Below are 14,106 nucleotides of genomic sequence, written 5' to 3' on the forward strand. Positions count from 1 at the left end.
CGTTCTTAGAAGTGCCCTTGCTCCCGCTCTCTAATCTCGTTCTGTTTGTGCCCAGAATAAAAAAGCACAATGCAGAATGTGACCCTTAGCTGACCGAGCACTTGATTACACCTGAGATTTACCCACTGAGCAGCCCTCAGATGCGGCAGGGATGCCAGGCTTAGTTCTCTGGAGAGAGAGGGGTCTGGTGGTGCTGACTTAGGTCTGCCTGGGGCACTGCTCCATTTTTAACCCCTGTGACATTCTCATTGCTCCTGGTCCTTTCCTGGGACCAGAGAGGCACCGTACTGGGCTCCAGCTTCTCCAGTGGACTTGGGTTTGGCAGCTCCTAGGGGGTGGCCCAGCCAGTGTCTTGGGGTAGAGCCTCCTCCTCGTGCCCGCTCTGATTTCTCCTAAACTGTCCCATCTGCCTTGTGCTTCTGTGTTTACTACCCAACTTGTTCTCAGCAGCGGTGTGGGGGGCAGGAGGACCCCCGCCAGCTTGGGGATGGGAAGGTGTCAGGGGCTGTGCCTCACCCAGGATGCTCATTTCCCGCCCCCGCAAGTGACCAGGGACTCTGATGAGCAGCACTAACAAAACCACACTGCTCAAAGGCGCCTTCTCTATTCCTTCTGTGAAAACATCCACAGAAAAGATTTAAGGCGTTCCATCTTCCTGGTGGGAGTGTTGACGGGTGGGTGGCTCTTCTGGAGAGCATTTTAGCAAAACCAAGAGCCATAAAAATGTTCAGAGCCTTTGACCCACTAATCCCACTTCCGGGAAGCTGGCTGAAGAAAACCATCACCAGTATGGAAAAACCTGCACAAGTGACATCTGTTTATGCTACAGAGAAACTGGAAACGGCGTCAGCATCCAACAAAGGAGAAACGTTTGAGTAGATCACAGTGTAGCCACTTGGTGGAATGTTACTTAACCATTAAAAAATGCTCCTTGTGGAAACTGCTGTGATGTGGAGAACTTGTAGTCTCAGTGATAGCGAAAAACAGCGTGCCAGCCACACGGCTACACACACGTGTTCTGGAGACCATGGTGCCCAAGCGAGACACTCAGGGAAGTGCCCGCTTCGGGTCAGGGGCCTGAATTCCATCAAGCATCTTACAGCAAACGTTTTAAATCCATCTTCGCAAAGAGTCTTGGAGACAAGCTCAGCTTTTGTTAACCAGCAGCAGCAGGGCTGGCTGGTTGCAGGGAAGGTGGACTCAGCCTGTGCCCTGGAGGCACCCCTCACCCAGCACCCCAGTCTCGGCCGACTCTGCCACAGGAGCTCTGAATCCGAGAGCGGGTATCTTCGTCCATCGGGCCGCTGTAACAGAATACCATAGACTGGGTGGCGTATACACCACAGACATTTCCTTCTCACAGCTTTGGAGTCTGGGAAGTCCAAGATCAAGGCGCCGGCAGATTGGGTGTCTGGTGAGGGCATGCGTCCTGGTTTATAGACAGCTGCCTTCTTACTGTCATCACAGGGTAGAAGGGGTGAGGGAGCTCTCTGGGTTCTCCTTTATAAAGACACTAACCCCATCATGGGGGCTCCACCCTCATGACCTAATCACCTCCCAAAGGCCCCACCTCCGAATACCATCACCTTAGATTAAGGGGGTTAAGATTTAACATGGATTTTGGGAGGACAAAAATGGTTCAGTCCATAGCAGGGGGATGGGCTGGTGATGGAGTCTTGGGAGTATAGATGGCAGCCTCCCCTTTTTGGAGCCAACCTGGCCTCCAGCAGCTGTAAGACGTGTATCTGGACCTGCTGCCCTGACCCTTCTGCACCCCAAGGGTTGCTGTGCTGGCACGCAGGGGAGCTGTGGGGTGAGGTGTTGGCTCGGGGAGGGAGTGTGCTGTCCTCTTTCCCCTTTCATGTCTGTCTCCGCCTCTCCCTGCCCGCCCGCGCGCGCCCCCCCCTTCCCCCCTCAAATGCTTTCAGGAACATCTGTCTCTCTTGGGCTTCACACAAGGTGACACCAGCTCTGTCTTGCAGGTAGCCAACGTGAATGCAAAGGATGGCACATGCACACTGAAGGACTGTGTGTACAAGGATGTGCAGAAGGACTGGCCCGGCTACTCGGAGGGGGACCAAAAGTTGCTGAAGCGGATGCTCATCCGGTAACGCTGCCTCCCTATCCCTGAGCGAGTTCCCAGCCCCTGGACCTGGGGCAGATCTCATCCCAAGGATGCCGGGGGGGGGCCTCATCTGGCCCCAAAGGCTGCAGGGCCCGCAAGCAGGATAGAGGGGTCTGTGGAGACTGCCTGGGTGGCCCACCGTGTCCTCCTGTAGGGAAAAGGCCAGCCCTCACCGAGTGGGGTGGAGGGCGTGAGTCACCGTCTTGAACACCAGAATGCTCGGACAGAAGGCCCCAGACCGTTCCTTCTGCCCCCTCTTTCCCTTCCTGTCAAGCTTGCTTGCAAAACCTGCACATCCCCACAGGCGTCTGCTGCAGGCCCTCTTTCTTAAAAAGAACCTCTCAAGAACGAGAAGCAGAGAGAAACAAAATAAAACAAAACTCCCCACAGACATGATTAAGCAGCATTAATTAAATGCATCCTCTCTCTGGTTAATTGGGACCCAAAGTCAGGAGTGGCCACGGCAGCTCTAGGGAGAAGTGGGTAAGTAGGCCCCCATCTGAGGCAAGCAATTAATGATTTCCTTCTCAATTGATGCCGGGCTCTGGAGCCCGGGCTGTGAAGTGAAGTGCTGTTCAGAACAGCCTGATATGCTAATTAGTCCTTAAGTGATTTCTCAGGGACTTGGAGCTATTTATGAAGATTTTTTTTGTTTTTTTTTTTTAAAGTTTAGCTGTTTAAAGCAGTAATTGTGTCTGGAAAGCAGAGCTGAGTCGGGGCCAGTCTAGGTGAACCCTGAGTTCCTCCTTGGTCCTGTGGGACACTCACCTGCTGTCCCAGGGTCACTGCTCTGGCTGTCTGGAGGTCTCTGGGTGCTCAGGGAGGCTGAGAGGAGATGGTCTCGGCAGAAGGTGCCCCCTGGCCCCCAGTGCCCTCTCTGGGGGTCCTCTGTTGCCCCAGCAAAGCACGTCTTGGGTAGGCAGTCACCTCCTGCAGGTGTTCACATCTATCACGTTTTTTGGCAAAGGGTTGAAATAGTCACTTACACCCACCCTAGTGCTTTGAGGTGGCCAGGGGCACATGGGGGGCACCTTGAGACTGCTTCCACTCTTCCTTCCTTCAGAGCCTCTCATTGGGTGCCTCTCGCTGATCTCAGACCCCAAGGGTCTTGGCCTCCCAGAGCTCCCGGGAAGGGGTGTGGCCGAGAGCAAGCAGCCTGTCTGTGTGTTGGTGGGTGTGGTTTGTAGGAAACAGCGCCTGGGCTGAATCTTGAGGGGTGTTAGGTGGGAGGTTTCTAGGGATGCGGACTCTGGAGCTCAGTGTAATGCCAAGCTCATGCTTCCTCCCTTGTTTTCGCTCTGGGCTGTCTTGATGCTCTTCTCTCCGTCTGCGTGGGCCAGCTGGGAGAGCAGCCTTGCCGCCGGAAGCCTCTTGGGAAGCTGACAGCTCCTACTGCCCTTGGAAGCTTGAACTGATTGGCGTGCAGAGGTCAGGGTCAACATCCCTGATGCCCGCAGCCACACAGAAGGTTACTCCAGGCACCCCTCTGCACAACATTTTTTTTCTTGTTTAGGTTGCTCCCTCCCTGAAGAAAGCCCCAATTACTAGCAGGTCTTGATGCTGTGGTCTCACGGCAAGAAGGAAAAAAATAGGATCTTGGGGTGTTTCTGTTGTTACAGGCAGGGTGTGGGGACTTGTGTCACCCCAGGGGCTGTAACACCTCCTTTTCCTACAGCTTGTTCTAAACTCGTACCTGAGATAAACATGCTCATGCTTCCAGGGTCTGCCTGGGCCCCCGTGGCTTTGCTCTGCACAGACATGCACTCCCAGCATCTCGGCTGTTTATTTGGATGCTTCCTCTGTGCTTTTAGTCCCCATGTGTGTAGCTGCTTGGGCCTGGCCTGTCCCAGGAGGAGTCTGTGGACGTCCCAGTGCAGGATGAGGCCTCAACTCCACCTGGCCCTGAAATCAGTCACCCTGACCTGCCCGTGTCCTGGCCTCACCTCCACCAGGGCACAGCCTAGACAACCCGAGCCTCAGTCCGTCTCACACGCATCATGCTTTCCCTGGAGTTGGTAACCTGCTTGGCCGAGTTGTTACTTTCTCTGCTCAGCGTTCTGTGTCCTTCATGTCCAACCCCAAGCTCCCTGTGGTTGTCCCATGGCCTTTTATCACTTTCAGGGGATCAGGGGTTCCACCGGGAGCTGCCCCCCTCCCTTGCAGGTCCTTCTCTTCCTGGGTCTGTGATTCTGCCCTGGGGTTGAAGGGACGCAGCTCTTGGAGCATCTCTCAGAGGAGAGGGCTTTGGGAGGTCCATCTGTCATATCTTCACACCTGGGTGGCTGTCACACTGAATTGGCAGTTGGCGAAGTCTAGTCTTCCAGATTGGAAGGAACTTTCCCTCCACGTTGAAGACCCGGCCCCCGGAAAGCCACGGAGGTTCCCTTCCTGGCGCTGTGTGCATCTGCATGGTCACAGGATGGCCTGGCGGGTGCTCTGGGCCCGGCGCCCCAGCCCTTGCAGTCTGAAAACTTGCCTCGTCCTTCTTCCCGTCCTGGGCGTGGTTGTGAGAGGCCTCACTGTCCTCCCTCGCCCCTCCTCTCATTCTGCCGTTGGGGGCTGTGCTCCTGCACCATTCGCCATTGTCTTCCCTGTTGTTTCTTTTAATTTCTTCTACTTTTGGAAGATTTCTTCAGCTTCTCCCTCTGTCTCTTTTTTTTGCCATTGTTGCTAGTTCCCAAGGTGCAGCTACCACTTCTCTCTAGTTCCAAAGGAGTCACCCCAAAACGAAACCCCACGTTAACAGTCACTCCCCGTTCCCCCTCTCCCAGCCTCTGGCGACCACTAATCTGCTTCTTGTCTTGATGGATTTGCCTGTTCTGGATATTTCATATAAATGGGATTATGTACTATAGCCTTTTGTATCTGGCTTCTTTCACTTGGATTAGGTTTTTGAGTTTCATCCACACTGTAGCATGTGTCAGAGCTTCACTCTTTTTTATGGCCAGGTAGTATTCTATTGTGTGTGGGTATTTTTTTTATTCATTTATCTGTCCATGGACACTTGGATTGTTTCCACCTTTTCATGATTATGAATAGTGCTGCCATGAGCATTCATGTACCAGGACACGAATATAGCTGACATAGATTTTAAGTTCTCTCAAATATACACTGAGGAGTGGAATTGCTGGGCCATATGGTAATCCTGTGTTTAACTTTCTGAAGAACTGCCAAACTTTTTCTCAGTGGCCGTGGCATTTTACATTCCCACCAGCAGTACACAGTTCCAGTTTTTCTACATCCTCACCAACACTTGTTATTTTCCATTTTTTTGATTCTAGCCATCCTAGCAGGTGTGAAGTGGTATCTTATCGTGGTTTTGATTTGTGTTTCCCTGGATGAATAATGATGTTGAGCATCTTTTCATGTGCTCATTGGCCATTCGTATGTCTTCTTTGGAGAAATGTGTATTTAAGTTCTATGTCTTTCTAAGGCTATTAAGGATGGTGTTTTTCTCGTGGATTTAAAGTTTTCACCCCCTTACAGAGTCTCTCTTTCTTCTCAAATGCATTTTCCTGTCTGTTTTGGGGTCTGACATTTGTTGCCTGGAAGCCCAGGTGCAGCCTCTTCAGGACTTTCCCATAGGCAACTCAACCTCCTCAGGAGCACTGCTGAGGCGTTTCTGAATCCCCCACAGGCCCCTCTGTTTCCTCTTCTCCCGAGGCCACGTCTCTCTCCATCCTATGTGGCCCGAGCATCCTGGAGAAGGCCTGGGCTCCTTCACTCCTGAACGTGCTGTGGGCTCCCCTGCTGCCCCACAGCAGGCCAGGACCCAGAGCAGGGCTCGGGGGGGACAGCCTGGCAGGGGCCCCTCTGCTGAGGTCTCTGAGGCACCCACCCTGGGCCCGTGGGGTTCTGTGGCCTGGGACTCAATTTTCTTGGATCCTATAGGACAGTCACCACTTGTACTTCTGCATTGAATATCATTGCTCATTTCTCGCTCTCTTTTTTTTAAATAAATGTATTTTATTTATTTTTGGTTGTGTTGGGTCTTTGTTGCTGCGTGCGGGCTTTCTCTAGTTGTGGCGAGTGGGGGCTACTCTTCGTTGCGGTGCGCGGGCTTCTCACTGCGGTGGCTTCTCTTGTTGCGGAGCACAGGCTCTAGGCATGTGGGCTTCAGTAGTTGTGGCAGGCGGGCTCAGTAGTTGTGGCGCACGGGCTTAGTTGCTCCGCGGCATGTGGGATCCTCCCGGACCAGGGCTCGAACCCGTGTCCCCTGCATTGGCAGGCGGATTCTTAACCACTGCGCCACCAGGGAAGCCCCCTCATTGCTCTCTTTTTCCCTTTCTCTTTTATGCCTTTTTAGTGGGGGCTTGAAAGAGAGTGGATGTAAATACCTGGTTCTCTGTCTTTAACCGAAAGCTCTGGTTGCTTTCATATGGCTGGAGCAGCAGACTTGCCCTGGCTGCCCTCAGCCTCGTGGATTGTGTTGCCCCAAGTGCCTGCATGTTTCGTGCCCTTTTCCTGTGGCTCTGCTTGCATTTCAGGCCACCGTGGAGGGGACAGCAGCAGTTGTCTAGAGTGTGGCTGTTGGTCAGGGGCTGGGCTCTGTTTGTCACTGGTTAGAGCAGCGCAGACATGGCCCTGGACCTCAGCTCAGCTTCCCTGCAGGGCGTGGAGGGCCCTCAGCACCACTCCCAGCACCGGGCCAGCTGCCTGGGCTCCCACGAAACGCACAGTCTCTGGGAGTGCAAGAGGCTAAGCGGAGACCCCCTCCCCCCAGCCGAGCCGGGGTGACTGTCGGGGCCTCCATTTGTGTGTCAAGCATTGGGGTGTTTCTTCTCTCTTCCCTGGCTACATTGTTGTGCTTGCGTCCCGCTGGACTGGTGGCCACCCCTGCCATCCCTGGAGGTGCTGTGGCCTGGGCTCCCAGGACGATGGGAGCTGAATCTGGGAGGCCGTCCCACCACAGACCAGGGCATCTCAGTCCTCTTCTGTGTTCTCTGTTTCTGCAGTGAGTGTTGTTTATTAGGATGACAGTTGTTTTTAAAAGTGAGGACCAGCACCCCAGTGACAGCAGCTCCCCTGGGGACACAGCATGGATCTTGAGTGTCTGGTCAGTTTTATATGGGTCCTTGGTCTCCATGGTAATGGGAGTCTAGTTGAGTGGGTGGTCATCTGACCCTTCTCTGGGCGCAGAACACCCAATGGGACAGTCCTCCTGGCAGTGAGGCTGAGACCTTGGCCACAGGGCAGCTGTGGATAAACCCAGGGCGGAGTGTGCTCAGGCTGCCCTCTGCCTGCCGGGCCCTGGTGTACCCATCACACTCAGCCCTGCTCTGGTTCTGCTCTGGAGTCAGGCCCTCCCCGAATCACTGGGCGTGAGTGGGACAGCGTGGTGTCAATGCAGAGACAGGTGGGTGTGTGTGTGCCCCACAGGGCACTGCTGAGGATCCCTCCAACCCACCCTGCTTCTCCTTTGCAGGAAGCTGTGCCAGCCACAGAGCACAGGCGGCCTCCCTGGGGACCTTGCGGCCAACAGTCCTCCAGGCGAGCATGGGAGCTCGGCCTCACCCCCTCAGGTAGGAGCGTGGTGGGGAGGGAGGGTGGGTCTCACCAGAGCCAGTGGGCCTGACCTGACCTTGGTTCTTAGGGAGCCTGTTGGGCCTTTGGCTCAGGGCTGGCAAGCTTTCTTGAATGAGTGAGCAGCTGGCTGGGGGTTGGGTGTCCTGGGCCTGGGAGTTGGATATGGTTCCTTGGTTTACCTGTGGGTATGTAGCCGAGGGAGGGCAGGCTGCTGAACCACACTGAGCCTCCTGCTTTCTCTGTATGGTGGGCGCTCCTGCCTCCCAGGGCTGTTGGAAAATCAAGTGTATGGCTGCAGCCCAGCCAGGGCCCAGTGGGGTCCTATGAGCAGTGGCCACTGCCATGTTAGTCAGTAGTCGGGAAGGGCATTTGGGGGGGGCCTTGCTGTTGGGGGCTTGATCTTCAGCAATACCTGTCTCACCGTTGCTTGAGCTGTTTGGTGAAAGCTCTCCCCACCCACCTGCATGCTCTGATTTATGAGTCCCACGTCTCCATCCCCTGCTTGGCCAGCCCCTCTTCTCCCTCTTCTCCCTCTTCTCCCTCTTCTCCCTCTTCTCCCTCTTCTCCCTCTTCCTCCTCTGCCCTGGAGGCACCCAGCCTAGGCCCATGACCCTAAAGCCTCCCTGTGGCTGTAGGGCCGTTGTGGAGGACAGAGGGCCTCATTTGACTTGCGTCCCCACTGCTTCCCTCTGATCCTGGGTTGCCCATCTGCCATCTTTCGCCCTACAGCTGCTTTCCTGGGCCTGGGCCACCTGGTCTGATCCTGGCTGCATTCCTGTGGTCTGGCCTTGCCTCACAGGCCTCAGTATTCTTGTCTGTGAAATGGGGATGAAGCCTGCACCATGTCACAGGGTTGCCATGGGGATCCAAGTAGTCAGGGGCCTGGAGGTGTTGGTCCTGGCCTGTGGGGCTGCCCTGTGTCACTCAGATTTGGCTCTGTCACTCTTCCCATCTTCCAGGGAAGATGCTGAGCACAGTGATGTTTTAGACCAGTTCCCAGAGGTGGCCCTTATGGGCTGCAGCCAGGTCCACTAATGACCCAGCGCCCTTCCTCTGCTCTGGTGGCCTCTGGGCCCAGCTGCGAGCTGAGCCCCTGGGCAGGCAGCCCCTGCTGAGCTCTGGGCATCCTGGGCCTGGCTAGTGTTCGCGCGCCCCCATGTGGTCAGCGCAGGCCTTGCGTGTGGGCACTGGGTTTCCTCAGGGCCTGCGGTGCCCAGCCTCTCCCCAGGGGACACAGTAACTCTAGGCACAGGCTCCCCTCTGAAATTGTCTCCTTTCCTTCCCAGAAACGGCCACAGCCTCCTGATTTCATCGACCCTCTGGCCAACAAGAAACCCAGGATATCGCACTTCACCCAGAGAGCTCAGCCTGCAGTCAACGGGAAACTGAGTATGCCCCACGGCCGTGAGGCCCTGCTTCCCACCCCGGGCCCACTGGCTGGTACAGACGCCCACCTTCCCCTGCGGCTGGAGCCACCACGGGCCCACGACCCCCTGGCCGATGTCAGCAACGACCTGGGCCACAGCGGCCGGGATTGCGAGCGTGGGGAAGTGGCCGCCCCGGCACCTGAGTGCCTCAGCCTGCCCCTGCTGACGGACTGTGCCCAGCCCAGCAGGCCCCATGGCAGCTCCTTGCACGGCAAGTCCAAGAAGAAATCCAAGAAGCACAAAGACAAGGAGAGGGCGGCTGAGGACAGGCACCGGCCCCGGCCGCCAGACCAGATGCCGGGGCCCCTTGGAGCCCCACCAGTCGCCCCGGGTAAGTGCCAAGAGGCAGGCCTAGGGGCAGGGGCTCTGCAGGAGGGTGTCGCCAGGAGCCTGAGCGCCGGCCCCACGCCCACCACCCTCACTCCACAGAGTGCCGAGAGGGCTGCCCACGAGCCCCCACTTCGGCTCAGCCTGCACATTAGGCCTCTTTGCCTCCTGTGTGCTCGCAGTCTCTGACTGCCCTGGCAGTGTTGTTCTGAGAGCCTCTTGCAGTCCTGTGTGTGCCAGGCCAGCTCTGGGGGCCAGGGGCTTGGAGCCTGACGGAGCTGAGGCTCACGGGAGGAGACATCACACAGAGAGAGCAACAGTTCCAGGGCCCAGCTCTGGCTGCAGGGAGGTCCCAGACAGAGAGAACAGGGTGGGACTGGGGCTCAGGGAAGGCAGTGGGGGGCAGGGCCTGGTGGAGAGGGAGGTGGGCAGCCCCTGGATCACCAGGGACCTGGTGTGGCCTGCTAGGCGAACATTTCAGCCTGTGGAGAAAGGTTTGGGAGGTGGGCCCAGAAGGAGGTGGGAGACCGTCCCTAGAACAACAGACGGTAAGAGCCAGAACACGGTCTTGCAGTTGCAGCCTATGGGGAAGCTGGCAGTCGAGAGACCCTCAGCAGGATGAGGGGTGCAAGGCTGGCCAGGGCCATGTGCTGAGCAGGGAAACCTTCTCAGGCCCGGGGCACTGGGGAGGCGCATGGATGGGCTAGGATGGCGGTGGGGCTGGGGTCATCTCCCCCAGAGCCTCCCCCGCCTCCAGTTATAGCCCTAGGCACCTGAGCCGAGCACCCCTTGTGGCTGCTATCAACCCCAAGAATAATTCAGGAGGCTGCAAATAAGAAAATCGTGTATTTGAGGTCTTAAGAATTACAGTTCGGGAGACATAGATTCAGGTGAGCGCGAAAGAGTGTTCTGAGGAAGAGAAAGAGTCGGGTTTATAAAGACAAAAAGCCACGAGTTTGTTAAAGGTTGCCTGGTGAGGATGGTTTAACTCTGATGCAAGTCAGAAAATATTTGTTTTAGGTTAGGGGTCCAGTAAGTAGACAGAGTGTCACGAGTGTTTTTAGGGTAGGGGGTCTGATGAGTAGATAGGCTGTCACAAGTTTCTGGCAGATGACTTCATCGGGTCAGAAGGTCAGATTCCATCTAGGCTGAGACGTGCACAAGTCACACTTCCTTAATGGCCTCTTGGTTCCATTTTTAGAGAGCTCTCTTAGCAATACTGACTCCATTGTGAATTTCCTTTCATGTAATTTAACCTTATCAGCATGTCGTGGCAACAGAGGCTCAGTCACGTGGGCCACGTCACCTGCTGCAGCTTTCTGATTATTTCCTCAGGAGGGTCCCCAGCAGGGGGCATTCTTGGATCGGGTGGAGCCACTTCTCCTTAAGGCTTTTAAATTTGTCCTCACCTGTCCTTCACGGTCGTCGTGCCAGCCCCTCCCTCTGTGGCTGGAGGGCAGGTCCTGGAAGAGCAGGGTTGGTCCGGTGAAGACGGACACTGCAGTTCCGTCAGTCCCCTGGCATTCCTCAGCCCTGTTGCGCGCTAGGCTTCCTAGCACCTGTGGGTGGGCCGCAGGGGAGAAGGCGCCCGGTTCCCTGAGCACGCGCCATCTGATTCGGCTCCTCAGGGAGACAGGCCCTGAGCAGCCAGGCAGCGCATTCTGTCCCAGATGGTGGAAGCGGATGCCGTGTGCTTCTGGCAGGGCCCTGGGCAGGAGGACTGTGGGGCTGGGCATCAGATGGGGCCAGGAAGATGCTGCCCAGGCTGGCCCACACGCAGGGCTCAGATGGCTTTGGGTCCTGCCCGGTGTGCGTCAGCTCCTGGCAGCTCCTCCCCAAGCCGAGGTGAGAAAGTGACGTTTGGGATCAGGCAACCCAGGGAGTAGAGGCCCCAAGGAAAAGGAAAAGGGTAACTGAGGCACCAGAAGCTGGGTCTGGCGCCAAGTGATCCACCTTAAGCGGTCTCTCAGGCAGCTCAAATGATAGTAGGTGGGTGCAAAGCCCCCCCCAAGCTCCCAACACACACACACACACACACAGGCAGCTCAAATGATAACGGTAATAGGTGGGTGCAAAGCCCCCCCAAGCTCCCAACACACACACACCACACACACACCACACACACACCACACACACACACACACACACAAACACACACCCACCCACCACACACCCCCCTGCTGTAACATCTGTTGTGACTCCTTCCTGGGTTGGGGGCATGTGCAGGCGGGAGCTACCCACCCACCGTTAACAATAGCATTGTTCTCTGAATGCTCCCCCAGCCTTGCTGGAGAGGGCTCCAGGTCAGCCCCTGAGGAAACTTCCTCACCCTTATGTCCTATGGGGCAGAGGGATGGGCATCTGTTTAGCCCACCCTTCTGCGTGACACTGTTCCCCTAGTCTGGCCCTGCTGTCCCAGCCCTGCCCTGTGATCGCCTCTGACCCTGACAGGTGTGGCAGCCTCCACCTGTCAGGCAGGTGGCTCAGCTCAGCCTCCCTGTGGCCCCCACTCTCGAGGCCCCCCTCTGGCCATCTTCATCCCCCTATGCCGCAGGCCCACTCCTTGGTCCTACGCCCACCCTCGTGCCTGCCCCCGACTCTTGCTCAGGCTGTGGATCCCTCCTGTGGCCAGAGGGTGCCTTCCTGGGCAGGCTGGCATGCTGGGTGGAGGGCTTGGGCTCAGCCAGGCCAAGCTCAGGCCCACTGACCCCTGTGTGGAAACGGGGGCACCCTCTCTCATTGGCACCCAGACCTGGGTCCTGCAGGGTGAACTCGCAGACATGTCCCTGCACCCCCTGCCCTGGGGAGGCACAGGAGAAGCTAGTGGAGGGGACACATGGGTGTGGGAACCAGCTCGGCTGGTTCAGGGGCAGCCAAGTGACAGCCTCACGCAGCCAGTGCCGGAGCAGGAGTGGGGACCACAAAGGTTTGCCACAGGCTGGACCCCAACAGTGTCTTGGGTGCCAGGTCAGTCTGACCCTAAGCCTCAAGGCGGAACACCCCAGGAGGCCTGTCTTGTGTGGGATGTGGGTGGTGGGAGTGTAGACTAAACCCTCATGTATGTGCCTGTTGGGCTGCATTCTGGGGGGGCCACAGTCTCTTCAAAGATGACACCCGGGTGGGGGTGGGCTCCATCCATTGGTGGGAATTGCACCTCGCACTGGAGTATAAAACCACAGAAACTGCTGAGCCACTGGGTGGGCTGCTTTCCTCTGAGAGAGGCGCAAAAATAAGCACTCAGGATATGCTTCAAAGCGATAAAATTGCTTCTAAGTTGGGGGGAGGGGGGGGCCAGCTGGAAGAGTTTCCCAGGGGAAAAGGACCGGACTGTAGCTTTGGTTGACTGCAGCCCAGGCAGGCCTCGAGCCCTGTGGACAGTCTTGTGTCACATTCCCTGGCCTCTCAAGCCACCAGCCCAGCCCTGTTCCGGGGCTGCCCCTCTGATCCTGCAGTCCCATCTCTGGTGTGGAGAACAGGAGGATGGGGAGGGTGGGTGGCTCAGACCAGGGACCGGAGCCTGCAGAGCCTGCGACTCCATCCACAGGGAGAGGAGTGGACAGGAGCCAGGGCTTTCCCTGGTGGCTGTCTGTCTTTGTCCTGTAGGGCCGGAGACCGGGATACCCCCAGGACTCGATTATCCAGGGGTCACCGGTTTTCAGCTTAGTGATCTTTTACACGAGGTCAGTGGAGGCGGCAGAGGCTCTGGACGAGTTGCCCAGGCTTTGCCCTGCAATGAATCCGTCCTTTGGGGTGCTTGCTGAAAACGTACCCACGATGCCATCTCTGCACGGCTGTGCTTTGGGGACACACACCGTGCTGCCTCGCCACTTCTCCCACGGGCTGAGGGCACTCCTGGCTCCAGCTGGACCCCCGAGGTAGCCAGACAGCACTTGCCCAGTGCTCATGCCTCCTTTGCCGGTCCTGGCTCCCGCTACGTGGCCTCAGCAATCCTCTCCATGCAGCGTCCCCTCCAGGGCCTTCAGACAACAAGGCATCAACCTTCTGAGGATCTCACCGTGGACACACGAGCTGTGGACTCAGGAATTATGCGTTTGCTCTTTGTAGGTTTAAATGGGACCTGCAGCAGCTCAAGTGTTCCCACGTCGACCTCGGAGACGCCCGACTACTTGCTGTGAGTACTTCCCTTGCCGGCTGCGCCTCTCCCCTCCTGGCCCCTGCCCTGCAGGTTAGCAGAGGCAGAGCTGACCCCAGGCCATGTGTGTGAATTCCTGGCCCAGTCAGCTCCAGGTCAGGGCTGCTTCCTGGGTGGGGCCGGCCACAAGGCTGTGGGCACTTCCAGGCTCTCTCCTGCCGCCCCCTGAGCCCCTCCTGCCCCTCTCTCTGGTCTCCCCAGAAAATACGCCACTATCTCCTCCTCGGAGCAGCGCCAGAGCTACAAAAACGACTTCAATGCTGAGTATAGCGAGTACCGAGACCTGCACGCCCGCATCGAGCAGATCACGCGGCGCTTCACGCAGCTCGATGCCCAGCTCCGGCAGCTCTCCCAGGGCTCCGAGGAGTACGAGGTAGAGACCTGCCTACACACATCCAGCGGCTCTGCCCGGTGCTGGCATCCTTGGGCATGTTCCCTTGTATTCTGGGCTGAGGTCCCTGCTCGCCCCTCTTTCCCACTCCCCAGGTGGTTTAGGCCTGTCCCTGGAGCTCAACGTCCTCAGCAGTGGGGCCGGTTGTGACTGACTC

General features: G+C 57.1%; 1 protein-coding gene across 1 annotated transcript in view; it reads left to right on the forward strand.

Moving 5' to 3' along the window:
* The window catches only part of ELL (elongation factor for RNA polymerase II), a 79,638-nt gene that overhangs the window by 62,637 nt on the left and 2,895 nt on the right, over positions 1–14,106 (forward strand). The window contains exons 6-10 of the mRNA XM_061190219.1: positions 1,983–2,107; positions 7,551–7,647; positions 8,938–9,409; positions 13,471–13,537; positions 13,760–13,931. Of these exons, the coding sequence (XP_061046202.1) occupies positions 1,983–2,107; positions 7,551–7,647; positions 8,938–9,409; positions 13,471–13,537; positions 13,760–13,931 (933 nt within the window). The remainder of the gene's footprint in view (positions 1–1,982; positions 2,108–7,550; positions 7,648–8,937; positions 9,410–13,470; positions 13,538–13,759; positions 13,932–14,106) is intronic.

This window comes from Eubalaena glacialis, chromosome 4 (genome assembly GCF_028564815.1).
Source record: "Eubalaena glacialis isolate mEubGla1 chromosome 4, mEubGla1.1.hap2.+ XY, whole genome shotgun sequence".
Classification (NCBI taxonomy): domain Eukaryota; kingdom Metazoa; phylum Chordata; class Mammalia; order Artiodactyla; family Balaenidae; genus Eubalaena; species Eubalaena glacialis.